Here is a 16121-nt window from a genome sequence, read left to right as displayed (position 1 = left end):
AAATACCCTCCATACCGATATTCTTTCAAATAAAGTTAATAGTATATTACTACTTCTTTCTAATTAGTTGCAACCACCGAAAAAATAAGGCGGGGAGTCTATTGTATCCAGCTATACAGTAGAATATTTCGGCAAAGTAATTTTACGATATTCCGAGTCATTCGGAAATTACAGATAAGGTGCCATATGTCAAGTTTATGTCTACCGTCGTAGTGGAGCATGAATTTACCAGAATTGAAGTCAAGAAGCAATATTCACCTTTACATCACTAAATACGTTTTTCTCAAAATTGTATGTTGAAAATCGGATGACACCATAGCTAAAAATCCAGCGAAATTCCTTGCAATTTTCGTGGCTTATTCAGAACATATTTCTACGGTTTGGGAACTAGTATAATTGTAATTCATCGGGCGGTTTTTAAGGTTTTGTGTGAAAGAAAGCTTTATTAAAAGCGGTTTAATGTTTGTTTGTCTGTGTTTGTGTTTTTCTCAGAAACAATTACACGTATTGACACGAAATTTGGTGGAAGTTTGGCATTGTGGACCTTCAAAAATGCATTGTTTCACGTTGAACTTAAGGGGGTTCCCATACACGTAAACCGGGATATTCTCCATAGATCGTATATAGTCCCAAAGGAAAGGATATTAGTTATGTATAAAAGGGAGGAGTGGAGGGTTTGAAAGGGGTCAATCACTACAAGGGACCCGTTCTCACAAACTATTCACCCGAAAAATCTGAAGAAAATATGGCGGTCCATGCACATGGTATCTAGGCCCCGAAATACTCTCCATTAGGATATCTGACCGAACAAAGTTAATAACAGTATATTATTATATTTTGAAAATTTACTGCAGTCCCCCTGAAGTTCTTCTCAGAATGCAGTAATATAGGTTTTGGTACTCAGCATCATACTGGATAGTGGAAATCCTACTATTATGAACAAAGATATAGTAGGACAAAGTTGTCTCTCTCGCGTCTAATTACTACTCCTTAACGGATAAAATGTCAATACCATATCGAATTAAATATCAAGTAACTAAATATTCTTACATACAAAATCAACAAAACATTTCGTATGTGAAGCGTCCAGCTTCGGGTTTGTGGCATTAACGAAGCCATGAAAAAAAAAACAAAATTTACAAAAAAAAGTTAAATAGGGCACTAGGTCTTCAAAAAAAATCCCAAAAAATCGAAAAAGAAGTCTTCACACGGGGTGACCACTTCAACTTCATAACGACTTTAGCTTCTACAAATATCTTGAACCGCCAAATACAAAAATTTACAACTACAATTTATTATAACAAATCTTCATGATAGATTTTTTTATTTTACTTTTTCATTTACACTTTTCATGCATAAATCACAAAATCTCATCCCGTATACAATTTGATCTGCGTCGATAACACAACTATATTTTCCCCAACGAAGTTGCCGTTAGGACGGCTTTTGTTTGACATATCACTGTTAAAGGTTTCGCTGCCTAATTAGTATCAACGCATTATTTAGAATGAAATTAAAGTACTTAGCCTTCAATTCAAGAAGACTATATACAGGGAATTTGTCTCCCAGCGCATTGCTTTAATTTGTATAGTGGAATAAAATCATTCCATATGTTCGATCTTCGAAATTCCAATTTGGTAAGATGATTACAGATTTGTTAATGCTACGACCAAAAATGAAGTCAAAACTAAAATTTATTGTTAGTAAATCCAATGTTACAACACCTCACTTTAAGAAATCCAAAGAGAAAATTTTGCAAAATTCGTGATAATGATTTTATTATCAATCATGTTTATTTTCAATAAAGAGCATAAACGTAACATGAACATAAAATTAATAAATAGTTATGATAATTTTTCTTTTTTTAGTGGCCGGTTGTGGAAGCCTTATCGTCTTATCGTACTCAAAAGTACTTCTGATCTTCATCTCGTCAAAAGTTAAAACACACAGTCGTTCCTTAATGTCGTACTTTGATTTTGATAGTAGTTGTAGCGCAGAATCCACGATTCCAGGATTTAATTTTATCTTTGCAACTCATTTTTTATAGTGTGTCTGTTTGCTCGTGGTCCAGCAGAGTGAAAAGAAATGCCAGAAGAAATATTCTCACTACACCAACGCATCTTTTTATTCGGATTTCCCAAATTTGCCTTTTCGTAACAATACCTTATAACGAAAAAATAGTACGTTCTGCTATTTGTAGACGTCTAAGTGTTTTTTATTGCTAGCTTTGAGTTGCCTGTTTTCCCGTTGTAGCTCCAATATTTCCAATTTTTTGCTACAATCGTGTTAAACCTTGTTTTAGACATTTTATTTTATTTGTAATGTTAACTTACTTTATGTAAGCCTCGGTGCCTTTTTCAGTAGATTGAACAGGCGAAATACTCTCTACTTCGCATTGACAACTTTCAATCTCCTCTTGCCTTTAATACAACTATTGGAAATTAAATTTGGATTTATTTACTGATTTATTTGAGCAGTGTTAAGTCTACCATCAACTTAATGGTGGATTGCATTAAGTGCAAAGCAGCTTGCTGTGCCACTTTTCATGCGCAGACCTCCCGTTCATGGGCAAGCACTCAATGAAAGAAAAAAGATTAGACGGTTTCGTCCAAGAAGGAGGCACGACGAATAAATATAAGCGGAAAACAATACTCTAATCTTTTGGATCGATCGATTTCATTACCCTGGTGCTAAATACTGGCTCGGAACAGCGTCGTCCTTTAACCATGCTATGATAGCACGGCACATGATTGAAGAGAGACATGGCATAACATGGGAAAATTTTCAATTTTTCATAAAAATTGTCTTAAACACGATTGTTAGAAAAATTATGAAAAAAGTTCGGATGATATTACCTTGTCTAGTCTGTGTACACTGCATCGTACCTACCTTCCGAATAAGCAAAGATATTCCGTGGCCCTTAGACACTTTTAAGTTTAAGTTTTTTTATGTTCGATAGTGTCTTACTCTAATACATTATTAATTACATTCTAGCTTAAATATTTAGCTTAACTAACTTAACTTTATTTCAATGGGTGGCTATTACCATTGTTTGGCCTACCCGACCCTCTGTGTAATTATTGCTTTAATTGTATTAAGTTTAATACATCGATCTTGACAATTACTTTGATCTGAACTGAATTATTTCCAAACTGCGCTTGCATTAAAAGCGCTAGAGACATAAAAAATTGATTTTCTCCTCCTATGTTTAGTTTTCTTGCTACAGCCAGTTACCAAACGGTCGTATCGAATGAAGGCATATTGGTTCAACTGACTTATAATTGCTGGCAATGCCGGCGACATGTATCGGTTTGACATTTATGGGCTTGTTGCACGAATTCGTTCACAGGTCCAATGTCTGTCCGCCGTCATTAGCGTCATGTATAATTCGGTGAATATTTGTAGGTCCTGCTTATCAACGGGCGACGGCTTGTTGTCCATGGAGTCAACTATTGACGATTGGTTGACGATTTCCAATTGTTTTAAAATTCATTTGAATGTGAATGCCCGGGAAGATGATGGCCTCCCCTTTAAAATATGTCTCGTCTGTTTGGACACATTGCTGAAAGTTCGGAAGTTTCATCTACGGTTCCTCGAATCGGAGCAACGTCTTTTGGGACAGTACGTAAATCCGGATAATCAAAAACCGGAAACGGAAGCATTTACTAGTGAGATTGTGAATGATGTGAATGATTTTGATGAATTACCTGACTTTACATCTACAGCAGATGCACAGGGTAATGGTGGCAACTTATTAATATGTTGTTGGTTTGAATTAGGAGGTGGTTACTTAGCCAAAGTTTTAAATAAAAGATTGATTTAGGTGATAGTTTCCTTAATCGGCTAATAATGGTCCCTGAAATACTGTATTTCTATCTATTTTACATAGTTATTAGCCAATAAAGGAAACTATCTACCAAATCAATTTTTAATGTGGATTTAGAAAATACATGTTTTCTGGTGTTTCTATAAATCAAGAGAGTTAGGAAAGTGAGGCAATGACTTCATTGTCTGCCTAATACTGACAAAGAGAATAACTTCTTTTCCAAATATCTGTATTTACTTCTCTATCTATGTATCTTTTTTTTAGATCTCAACGATGACCCACTGGATTCGAATTCAAGCTTTCTGTCCGCCGGACATTCAACTGACATGACCTCAGTTCACACCAGCATACAAATTGAAAGTTTAGATTGCGAGAATTCATCGGATATTGATGATTTGGTTGAACATTACGATAGCGAAAGTGAAGTAGATGTGACTAAAGAGATTGTGACTGATACAAGTAATGGTGAGTAAATAGTTGAATATTAAATGCTGGCTGGGGAAATTTTCATCGTCACTTTCTTCGCAGTCATTGCACAGGCTTGTGATAAATGCAGAAGTAGTAGAGGTTTGACGGATGTCGAAAAATCCGAGACTTTAGTAAAGCTATTGGCACTTCGAAATCTAACTAAAACCAATTTCCTGTCTTATCGTGTTGCATTGTGTCTACTATATTACTAGACAGAGCGTCGAAGGCGTCGCTCAATTTGTATATTTAGTAACCGTGGTTTCTGCCTACGGTGGCACCGAGCGCATTAACAGCGCTAGGTTAGCTTTCGTTGCCTTGTCTAAAATTTGGAAATGCAATTACCTGAACACCATCAAGTTGAGACTGTTTTTTCTGTGTTGCTATATGCGAGTAGAACATGGGAAGTGATCCTTATATTTATTCAAAAACTCTAAGCCTTCGTGAACACTTGTCTGCAACATATTTCCAGAGTACGCTGGCTTGATACTATTCCGAACAAAGAACGTGGTCGTCGCTAAGACAAGCTATCAGTGGGCGGTGTGATCCGAAGGCGGAAGTGGAAATAGATAAATCATACATTAAGAAGGGGTGACATTCTCACGGTGCATTAGGATAGCTGACAACTGGGTCGCCTCAAAGGCACTTGGCGCAAAACTGTAAAGAGGGACTGCGGGTGCCTTCAGAAGTCCAAGAAGGAGGTAACGTGTATGTAAGCGGATTGGATACGATGGCGTGTAGATGTGGTTGACATGCTATAGCCCACCAGCGATGATTAATAATCATATACTAATGCCGGCATGCAGTTCGAACACAGAAGATGTTACGTTGACTTCACCGGTTCATCAATGGTTGTGCCTTGCTCGATCACGGAACTTGTCAGTTGAGATTCCAGTGTCTTGCAAATTATGTAAATCAACTCAAGTCGTATAGCAAGATTTGAGTGTGTTCATTAATTAAGTCCCGAATCCTTCTGTATCTACCATATCGCATGCACATGAAACAATATGCGGAATTAGATCCACCTAACTAGCTATTTAGCTATTTCCCTGGGGTGGAGAAAGGCTTCCAGCAACGTTAACAAAGGGTGTTTGATGTAAAACGCGGCGCTCAAGCTGCAGTAACGATTGCAAGGATATCGAAAAATTATAATGTTTGTGAGCGGAGCTTACTTTGCACGGTCTGCAGCGTGGTTTGTATCATCAGTGTGGTAGAGCAACAATAACAGTCACTAAATGCATTATCTTACTCTTCACGGTTTGTGGTGAAAAAATTTCGACTCGGTTGGAAACCAGGGGGTTGTTATTTTCGTCGGTGCTTTCTTTGATAAACGCCGTTGTGCCGTTGATAAACGTTAGAAGTTCTTAGTTTGATTAAGGCACTCAGTCTTCGATGTTATCCTTTTTCGTTCAAAAAATTAATCTCAATACATTTCTTTAGAATGATCACAACTTTCCATTGCAACCTTATGAGGGCGTCGGCTTACTGTTATTTGTTTATTCCTAGGTTTACTCCTACCACTGCTTGTTCGACAGCGTAGAAAACATCTTTACTACACTATAGCAACGTCTTCTACAACATTAATAACATCTGCTCTATTTAAGGCCGGTACACCTCTGCCCAAATGGGTAACTAATCATCATCATCAACGGCGCAATAACCGGTATCCGGTACCTTAGTAAGGAACTCCAGACATCTCGATTTTACACTGAGGTCAACCAATCCAATATCCCTGAAAGATGTTGGGCGTCTTAGCTCAAGCCAAGGCAGAGTCTGCCAGGGTCTGCCTATAGAGAACGGTAGATGGACGACATTGCGGTAAATTTTAGATTTGAGACGTTCGCTGATACGTCGATTACAAAGAACACCAGTTGTGGAAGGCCACTTCATTCTGGTTGCGTTAATGCGTGAAGCAATTTCATTACGCTGTTCTCCATTGGCTGATATCATTGATCCGGGATATTTAAATCGCTCTGTTCTGGGCAGGTTACTGCTATTGTTAGAATTGAGCGATTTAAATATCTCGAGTCAATGCTATCAGCCAATGGAGAACTGCGTTATGCTCCTCACATAGAGAAGCACAAAGCCTTTTACACCTGAAGCATCAAGCTTCCTGTTTCTCGACTTGTTTATGTAAGCTGTGGGAGATGACGTATCGCCTGAATACGGGCTCTGCAAGCGCAGAGTGCATAGTCTTTGGCTTCTATTTTCAAAGCCGATAACAGCCGGTTTCATTTTTTGTGTGATTAGGATACCTACTCCGAGCATATGGTTTAGTGGGTGGTCGCTATAATATATGGTGTAGTGATTTTCCTCCAGAAAATCGGCAGCATTCGGTCTGTCCAGGGAGTGCACGTTCTATGAGAAAATGTGCAATCGTTATTTCGTTCTCGTTGTAAAATCCGACCAGTCTGGGGCCCCTTTCCTGGCTTCGTAAGTTTGGTTTACCTACCCAACCCTCGATCTGGAGGACCAGTTGGTACAATTTGTCCCGTTTTTAGGCCTAGGAGACTCGCCTTCATCCTTCTTCGTCTAGAGTTTTTCATTAAGAAAGAAGTCCCAGCGATCGCCATGTGAATGTGGAGATAGGGTTTGGCAGTAGAGTTGTTGGTGATGGTTCAGCAGGCGTTTCCCAGGTTTTATGCTCTATGGTGGTGTATTATCCTTTGTCCGCCATACCAAACGTTTGGGACAAACAGTATATTGAGAACGATATTATGGGTTAGGTACGTAGGTATCAGTAGCCGGTTTGGTGCGCCGTTTTGATGCCACAAACTCCTAAGACCGTGACTGCCGTTATGGGAGCCGGCCCGGATCTTCAGAGCCAGCCCGTAGCATTCACGAAAGAAATCAGCTCTCCCATCCTGCAGCTAGAAATCTCTCTGAGGTCCCCAAAGAATGGTTTACCCAGTGTCCGTAGCCTGACTCTAGCTAGAGCTGGGCAATCACAGAGAAAGTGCGTGAGGGTTTCCCTTCCTTCTCCGTGGCTTCGGCAATGCGAGTTGTAGGGTATGCCGAGCTTAGCGGCATGGTCCCCTATGGGCCAGTGCCCCGTGCAGACCGCCGTAATCTTGAATGCATTTGCACGCGTCTGGCACAGGAGCTCTCGTGATGGGGCTATTTTATAAGCGGTCCAAATTCTCCTTGACTTGGCACAGCTCGTAAGCGTTCGCCATCTTAGGCCCACGGGTGCTAGGTAGTGCGAGTAGACTCGGCCCCCGACAGCCGCCAGCGGAACACCGACTGCATTCGCCGAAGGACTGCGTAGAGTAGAGCCCCGTCTCGCCAATCCGTCAGCCCGCCCATTCCCTTCTATGTTCCAATGCCCGGGAATCCAGAGGAGGATGACCTTGAGCGTGCCGCCCAGATGGTTCAGCGCGTCTCTGCATTGCCCCATCAACCTGGAAGATTTCGCCGCTGAGTACAAGGCCTTGATGGCCGCTTCACTGTCGGTCAGAATGGCTATGTTACGCTTGGGTCTCGAATCTCGCTCCAGTCATCGACAAACTTCCAATATCGCCAGTACTTCCGCCTGGAATACACTGGCGAAACCTGGGAGACCATACGACTTGGATACACTGTGTGTATTCGAGAAAACCCCCGCGCCGACTCCACAGACCATCTTTGATCCGTCGGTAAAGAATACTGAATCATAACCTTGCAACACGCCGCCAGTTTTCCACTTTGCCCTGGTTGAAAATTCCACAGCAAAGTTTCTCGTGAAGTTCAACGTGCGTGTGGCACAATCCATGGGGAATGCCCAGATTTCCCGGGGTACTTCGTCCAGGATGTTGCTGTGGCCGTAGGACTTCGCTGCCCAGCATCCAGACTCACGTAGCCTGACGGTACTGCACGCTGAAACGTATTTAATGTGGAGGTCTAGGGAAAGCGCATTACATTGAGAGCATCTGCAGGGCAAGACTGCAGAGCACCTGCACACGCCGTTCTTTGAATCCTAATAAGCTTCATCCTATTGTATTTTTTTCTCAAAGCCTGCCACCATACACTAGAGCCATACGTTGGGATCGGACGCACTACAGCGGTGTACATCCAGAGAACCATCCTCGGCCGGAGACCCCATTTCTTTGTAAAGGTTCTCTTGCTGGCATAGAAGGCTATACAGGCCTTCTTAACCCTCAGTTCTATATTCAATCTCCAATTTAGCTTTGGATCCAGGATTACTACAGATACTTTACATTAGAGGAAAGAACCTATCTCGTGGTCATAACAAACCCAGAAGAAAGGAGACTTTTCACGCAAATGAGCTTTGGTGGGATATAAAATAAGGCAAAAGGCATAATCCAATCTGATGCAAAGCACTACATATAATTACTTCCTAGCCCTGTTTATCAATAATTATTAAATTACTAATAACTATCTTTTTCAAAGATAAAACCGATATTGTCCGAAGGAAAAATCCAAGGCTAATTTATTGCCTTCAGTGCCATAAGGAATTCGAAACCAAAAATGAATTGCGTACACATTTCCATTCGGAACATGGAAACGATAATACTAAAGGTTTTTGTATTCAATGCTCTACAACATTCCCCACCCGAGGGAAGTTGATGACGCATTTACGTACCCATAAACATCCAAACTCCCGATTCGATTGTACATATTGTGGTAAGTGGTTTTCACTGAAATGACTTCTTATTTTCGAAAAATCGTAGTTATTTAAATACGCCTAATATTTTGACTATGGAAACTATGAAAAGTTTGAATTGTAAATTATGTGAAATAATTTTTAGATAAAAAATTTAGCACCGAAAGTAAATTGACCTCTCACGAACGGACGCATACCGGAGAAAAGCCGTACGTATGTTCTATATGTGGACGAGGATTTAGTCAGTCTTCAGTTCTGCGTACGCATATGAGCCTTCACACAGGCAAAACTGAAAAATGTCCCAAATGCGATAAGAAATTCAGTCGAATATCATTCTTGAAGGTGCATTTAAGGGTACATGACGATATTCGGCCGTACGCTTGCCATTTATGCGACAAGAAATATCGAATAAAAAGCCATCTGACTTCACATATTTTGACGCATTCGGATGCCCGGAATTTCACCTGCGATGTGTGTGGACAATCATTCAAGGAGAAATGCGTTCTACGTAGTCACATGAATATTCACACGAGACCGTATAAATGTCCACAGTGTCCGCTGAGAGCAGCCAGTATGTATTAGCTTTGAACATGTTATGTGATCAAATGGAATGATTTTCATGAATCTATTTCAGAGTTGTACAGTTTTCGAATTCATTTGGTTAAGATGCATAATATACGAGATGACCCGAAATTATTTATGACAGCAGGAAGTGACGAGAACGGGCACTAATCAGCACTATATTTTTATTATAGAACTTGAAATAAATTAAGTGAAAGCCGAACAACATCGTGTACGTACTATATTAAGCAATTTCGAAAAAGGTACCTTATACGATTTATGGTTTAGTATCCGTTCGTTGATGTTACCTTATATAACATATAGTAATATAATACATTATTTTGGATATAAATCGCGTGACATCAGATTTCCCAGCATCCATGCTCGATTTTTGATTTGTTGTGGCACAGTAACATCTAAGAATACCAAAGCTACAAAATATTCAAAGCGAGTAACTACGTATGCACACATAAAGGCTTCCCATTATTTGATGTCATAAATTTCCACACCGATGACGGGTGATTTCGTCATTTGCAGAGGTGACAGATCAAATGCTGCTTCACATTTTCCCCGTTGATCAGCGTGATCGTAAGTGTTACTTCTATTCATTTGTAAACATTGTCGTGGATTGCCCCTTTTTCACAATGAGAGAGCTCGAAGAAGCGATTCTCACTATGAAAAAGAGGAAGGCGCCAGGTCCTGATGGCATCCCGGCGGAAGTTTACAAACTGGTGTTCCGCCAACGGCCACAATTGCTGTTTGAAGTGTTCAACGCCTGTTTGAAGAAGGGCATTTTTCCTTGTCGCTGGAAAGTGGCCAGACTCACGTTGATCAGTAAGGGTAAAGGAGACCCGGGGCTCCCGTCTGCATAGCGACCGCTGTGTATGCTTGACACGGCTGGAAAAGTGCTCGAGAAGCTCATCAGTGGTAGACTCGCTGAAGCGATCTGTGCTGCCGGGGACTTATCCGCAAGGCAGTTCGGGTTCAGAACAGGGAAATCTACAGTGGATGCTGTTATGGAGGTCGTAGATGTGGTTAATCGAGCCGAGGCGCACAGCCGCCGATCTCGACGGATAGTGCTCCTCATTACGCTTGATGTCAGAAATGCCTTCAATTCCGTAAGATGGACAGATATGCTAGGCACACTAGAGAACTCCTTTTTAACGTGTCAAGCTATCTCTTGCGGATATTGAGGGATTATCTGAAAGGCCGCTTCCTCCTCTATGAGACGCTAGAGGGCCAAAGGTGGATGGACATCACGTCAGGAGTAGTACAGGGATCCATCCTAGGGCCGGAACTCTGGAACGCTTCCTACGATAGTCTGCGAAGAGTCGCACCTGGTCGGTTATGCAGACGACGTTGCGGCACTTGTTGCCGGACGCACTGTTGAACAGGCGCAAAGCAGACTTTTTTGCCTGAATTGATAAATTCAAGATTGCCAATTTATTTCATTATTGCAGACTCAATTTCTTTTAGTTTGAATATTTCGATATTTCCAGGTGTTTGCTTCTCCACTATGTTTTACTGTCTATACAATTTGGTTCGGCAACATGGCAAAGTTCTGCTGGAAATTATAATAAAAATAAAAAGTCTAAGTCAAACACCATTCTAAATTAGAAATATATAACTCTTCAGTGAGTCGAATCAAATGTGTGAGTCAGTCTATTCATCATACTCATACTACACCTCCTAGTGAGATACGATTCAACTCAAACATTGGCTAGTAAGGTGATACTGCTGCGATGTACTGCCTCCTTAGTGTTACACGCATTATACACGCAGCAAATTTGAAGTATTCTATATATGTAGGAATGTTTACAGTACACCTTTGTGCCTTGCATATTAGTCTATCCAAATGATTGATCAAATTTATTAGTTGGCTCCCTTTGACTTTTCGGGCTGGATCATCCTCACCTCATCATACGGATTAAGTGATCCGTCTACTGCAATTTATTGAATCGAATTTTATCCACAACCAGACGGTCGTGGTATCGCTCACAAATTTGGTCGTCCATCCTCATGTGGAGGACCAAAATTCTTCCTCCTGTCGCACGCGGTTAAAAATTCGCAATTTTTCTTGTTCTTCGAGGAATATATGAGGACTGCCAAGATCATTGTCTTATACAGTAGAAGTTTGACCCTATTGTGGCACGTTTCGAGCGAAATAGTTTTTGTAAACTAAAATACTGACTGTCAATAACCGTACGCAGATTTCGTCGTCATAGCTGTTATCAACGGTTTCAAAATTGTATTTTCCTATTTTTATTATTCTCATTTGCCATTTGATGTTGTTACTTTTTTTGCTTTTAGTGGTGACATTGCCACCATATATTTTGTCTTGTCTTCATTAATATGTAGCCCAAGATTTCGCGATATCCGCTTGCTCGGTCTGGATGAACGTAGATTGTGCATTTCGAATTGTTCTTTCCATAAAGTCAATATTGTTAGCATAGGCCAGTAATTAGGTGGACTTAAAATGAATGGTACCTGCTGGTTTTATCTCGCCTCACACATTGGTGAAGGTCATCCTAGTTAGTCTTATCAATTTGATCCGGATACCGTTCGTGGTCATGGTCGTGTACAGTTTTGTCCGGGCTATGCTATCATAGGCGTTTCTTGAAGTCGTAAAAGATGGTACAACTGATGGCCATATTCCAACAGTTTCTTCACCGCTTGTCGTAGAGGAAATATCTGTTGCTGATTTGCCCGAAGTGAAGACTCTTTGGTATGGACTGATAATGTTTTAGGCGTATAGTGATATACGCATAGCAAGATAACGGAAAATATCTTATAGATGGTACTCGGCTACGTGATGCCTCTATAATTGCTACATAGCGTGATATCCGCCTCTTTATGTATAGGAAAGATACTGTCTCGTCGCCAGTGGTCGGGCATTGATTCGATGTTCCAGACTTTGAGCTGGGCTACTGGGCAGCGTTCGCTTATTTTCATTGCGGGTTTGTCGTTGTAGAATCCGTCCAGTCAAAGGCCTCTTTCGTGGCCCCGTAATCTTTGTTTTCCTTATAGGGTTGTCAGCACTACACAACCCCAACTTGAAGGGCTAGTTGGTACACTTTGTCCCGTTCTAATGGGCGCCTTCATCTTCCTCCGTTTGCAGGTTTTATTAAGAAAGAACTCTTATTGATCACCACGCGCATTCGCAAATAGGGTTTGGTAGTAGATCTGCTGGGTGTTGATTCAACATACGTTTCCCAGGTTTCATGCTCCATCGTAGGTACCAATCTAAGTTTTCGCCCTGCGACCCGTATTACCGTTTGACCGCCTGAGTAAAACGAGCACTATAATGGACTACTTCTTTTTTCACCACAATCTTCATACTCGTTGAATACTTATGTAATTATCCTAACCACCCATACAGGCATATCCTTTCTGACTAAGGAGATTGTTTCCGTATACTGTATACGATTAGCCTTGCTAATCTTTGTTAGTACACTTTTCCAAATAATCAGAAATAGACAAAAGAAGTAATCGCCATATTATATTTAGGGTTGGTAATAGGAAGTGTCGCAATAAAATGTAAATAACTTTTAAGAATCAAGTATAAATAAGAATGAAATATTTTTTTTTCCATTGAAGGATTGGTATACTAAGTCCTCATCAGCTTCATGAGTGACTGCCTACACTAATGAAGTTGAACCTACACTACATAAGTTAGAAATATACTCTGATGAACGAGCTAGTCAAGAATTAGAAGGTGTCGGATGAGTCCTCTGTGTCGCATCACATAATAAACAGCTTTGACATCTCCGAAATAAATGGAATAATAAGGAATGGGCAACAACATGGCTCATCTACAAAGGGGTGATATCAGGAGCGAACTGGAATCATTGGTGGAATACTTCAAAAGAGTTGTCATTGGGACAGACCGTCCGGCTAAGACAGTTAGGTCATGTACGCCAACCAATTTGACTAACATTGTACTCAAAACGGTAGAGAAGGTCATAGATACCTATATCAGAACTAATTTTCTAATGCGTAATCGTCTACATTCATGTCAGCACGCTTACCAGACTGGACGGTCAAACGAAACCGCTCTGATCAGCTGACAGGGGTTTTACGAGATGCCATAGATACGAAAGAAATAGCACTGTGTGCGTTTTAGAACATCGAAGGAGAGTTCGATAATACATCGCACATGATTCGCAATGAAGTGGGAAACGCCCTATCTTTCTAGAGGGGCAGAATATTAGAGAGTGTCCAAATAGAAATACCGATAGGTACAAATTTTATTGCTTTGAATACTACTCAAGATTGTCCACAGGGAGGGGTACTTTTTTTTTAATGAGTGGAAGTGGAAATCTGAAAAAGACGCTGCTGCGCCAGGTTGCAGCAGTGTGTGAGATTCTCACCCACTAAAACGCCCCCACTTCTCCGCCCATATCCTCACGAGACCACCGTCAAGTATTACTTCGCGAGGAGGGCTCTGGTTTATATCAGCGCAACTAAGTCACGCGTCCGTCGTGCTTTCCGAGCTCGCTCCAGTTCCTTCAACTCCTCCTGTATCGCAGTTACCGTTCCGCGTATGGCACTCCAGTTTGCTGCGGACCTCAGTATCTACTCCACGAAATTATGGGGTCCGATAACTGCGTTGAGAGCATCGTTAACCTCCTTCTTTTATTCGCGAACCTCGGCCAGCGGAACATAACATGCTCCGGGTCCTCAGCTGTAGCGGCGCATTCGGGACAGTCTAGAGATTTATCCAATGCGAAGTGATGCAAGTACTTCCTGTATCGACCGTGTCCCGTAAAGAGCTGCGTTAGGTGGTAATTTAATGCTCCAAGTTTGCGCTCGACCCATCTCTCAATACACCGGATCCGTGTATGGATCCAGTGGCCCTTTTCGGAATTATCCCACCGTTGCTCTCATCTCCTGTACAGCTCCTTCCTAGTGGAGCCCGGAAGCCCGTAGTTACTTCGGCCGGATTCACCCTCCTTTTCCGGTAGAGACAGTGTGCCTCATTCGCCAGAAGATCCAAGGGAATCATTCCCACGATGACACACACCTGATACCGTTCTATATGCACTACACACCTTCAACGCGATTGGCCGGTATGCCGAACTTACTCTTCTCTTTTTCTCTCCGAGTTCCTTTCCGGAACGAGCTTTGTCGGAAAGGATCCGGTGTAGATCTCATTTCTACTCCACTAAGATCTCTTGTAGCCTTAGGTGCCAAAGCAGCTAAGTTTATCACCACTGAGGCGCTGCGGTCGCTGGATATTGACGGCCGGGAGCCCACTTACTCCCAAAAACCGCCGGTTCTGGGTTTCCGATGCCCTGCACCATAAAACAGGGTACTATCACTGTTTATGGGGAGTATGGTAGTTAATGAATTCCTAGGAGAGCTAACAAATACTGGAATACAAGTCCAGGGTTACGCTGATAACATTGTTTTGATCTGTAGGGAAAAATATGAGGCTAGCCTATTTGTTGGAATTAAAACTGGACTAAGAGTTACTAGTGCCTGGTGCAGAAAGGCGGAGTTGCGCACTAATCCAGCCACCTGAGAGCCATCGCATAGAGGTGATTACATGAGAGCCATGGCATAGAGGTGAAACGAAAAATAGGGGCCAAAAATTAGCGAATTACACTAGACCAAAAATTACTCGCGAAGGCGCATGCCGGAAACACTTGTCGGAAAGCTACAAGGATGACTTGCAGATCCATAGCAGGAAAAAAATGGGCTTGCACCCCGAAGATACTACTTTAGATATACACTAAAATTGTAAGACCTATGATTACCTATGGGCAGTCCTTTTATGATTGAGTCCCCTCCATCTGTACATACAAATGCAGGCAAGGAGGGCGATCTTCATAATGTTCGGGAGTATCAGTGAGGCGAGGAGTTGCCAAAATCGAAGGAAGATTGATATTCTCTCTAGGCGGTACCTCGAATTACTGATACTAAGGGATAACATGACAGCGAGGTTTCATTTCGATAAAAAGTTTGAAACACGTTGGAGTAACAGGGCAAACTGAGAGGCAGTGGGTGTGTTATACGGCTCAAATGAGGGGCTGATCACTGTTTACAATGGCAGAGGGAGCAAGCGCCAGAGTCATTGATCCAAGAAAAATTTAGTTAGAGCCAATGTGTAAGTACACTAGCATATTCTAGACGCAAATATACGTCATAGACAGATGTGCCTCCTGCAACCTCCAAAGGTACTTTAGGGGACAGCAAACATTGCTATTTTGATCGACAACTAAGCAGTAAGGTCTGGGTACTCTAGGTTCCAGACCATGTTGGGTTGGAAGGCAATGATGCCTCTACATGGACCATAACCTTTCTATAATTAGGAAACGGGTTTGTGGCTGTGTCTTAAAAAAATGAAGAGAAACGGCAAAGGGAACTATACTGGGCGAAGAATGAAGGAATCCAGGTTACTTATGGGAGGGGGGTGGAGGGATGGAAGCGCAAAAGGACTGTTTAAGCCTTACCAAGAAAAACCCCCAGATTATAGTGGGTATACTGGTTACTGACGAGTAAAATATCACTTGGAGACCCAGGGATATCTATGGACCCTGCCTGCAGGTTATGTGCGGAGTGTAACGAAATCTCCATACACGTTCGGGGAAAATGTTCACCACTTGTGAGAAGTAGATCGAAGCACCTGGGGGAATACTTAATACCAGAAGCCAAGAAGAAATA

At 41.6% G+C, this 16121-nt stretch overlaps 1 protein-coding gene across 2 annotated transcripts; it reads left to right on the top strand.

The window, feature by feature from the left end:
- Window positions 1-3337: 3337 nt before the first annotated feature.
- On the top strand, window positions 3338-9683 carry LOC119658464 (zinc finger protein OZF-like). 2 transcript variants are annotated; one of them, XM_038065875.1, is made up of 5 exons: window positions 3338-3737; window positions 4091-4291; window positions 8681-8914; window positions 9040-9465; window positions 9529-9683. In XM_038065875.1, exons 1-5 carry the CDS (start codon window positions 3380-3382, stop codon window positions 9624-9626), a joined length of 1317 nt encoding a protein of 438 aa, XP_037921803.1. In that variant the 5' UTR covers window positions 3338-3379; the 3' UTR covers window positions 9627-9683. The 2 variants fall into 2 exon arrangements, with proteins under 2 accessions (XP_037921803.1, XP_037921804.1); XM_038065876.1 differs by lacking the exon at window positions 8681-8914 and having other exon boundaries at window positions 9529-9668.
- Window positions 9684-16121: the final 6438 nt, after the last annotated feature.

This window comes from Hermetia illucens, chromosome 5, assembly GCF_905115235.1.
Source record: "Hermetia illucens chromosome 5, iHerIll2.2.curated.20191125, whole genome shotgun sequence".
NCBI lineage: Eukaryota > Metazoa > Arthropoda > Insecta > Diptera > Stratiomyidae > Hermetia > Hermetia illucens.
The sequence above is the reverse complement of the archived record's forward strand: the minus strand, read 5'-3'. Positions and strand labels throughout refer to the sequence as shown.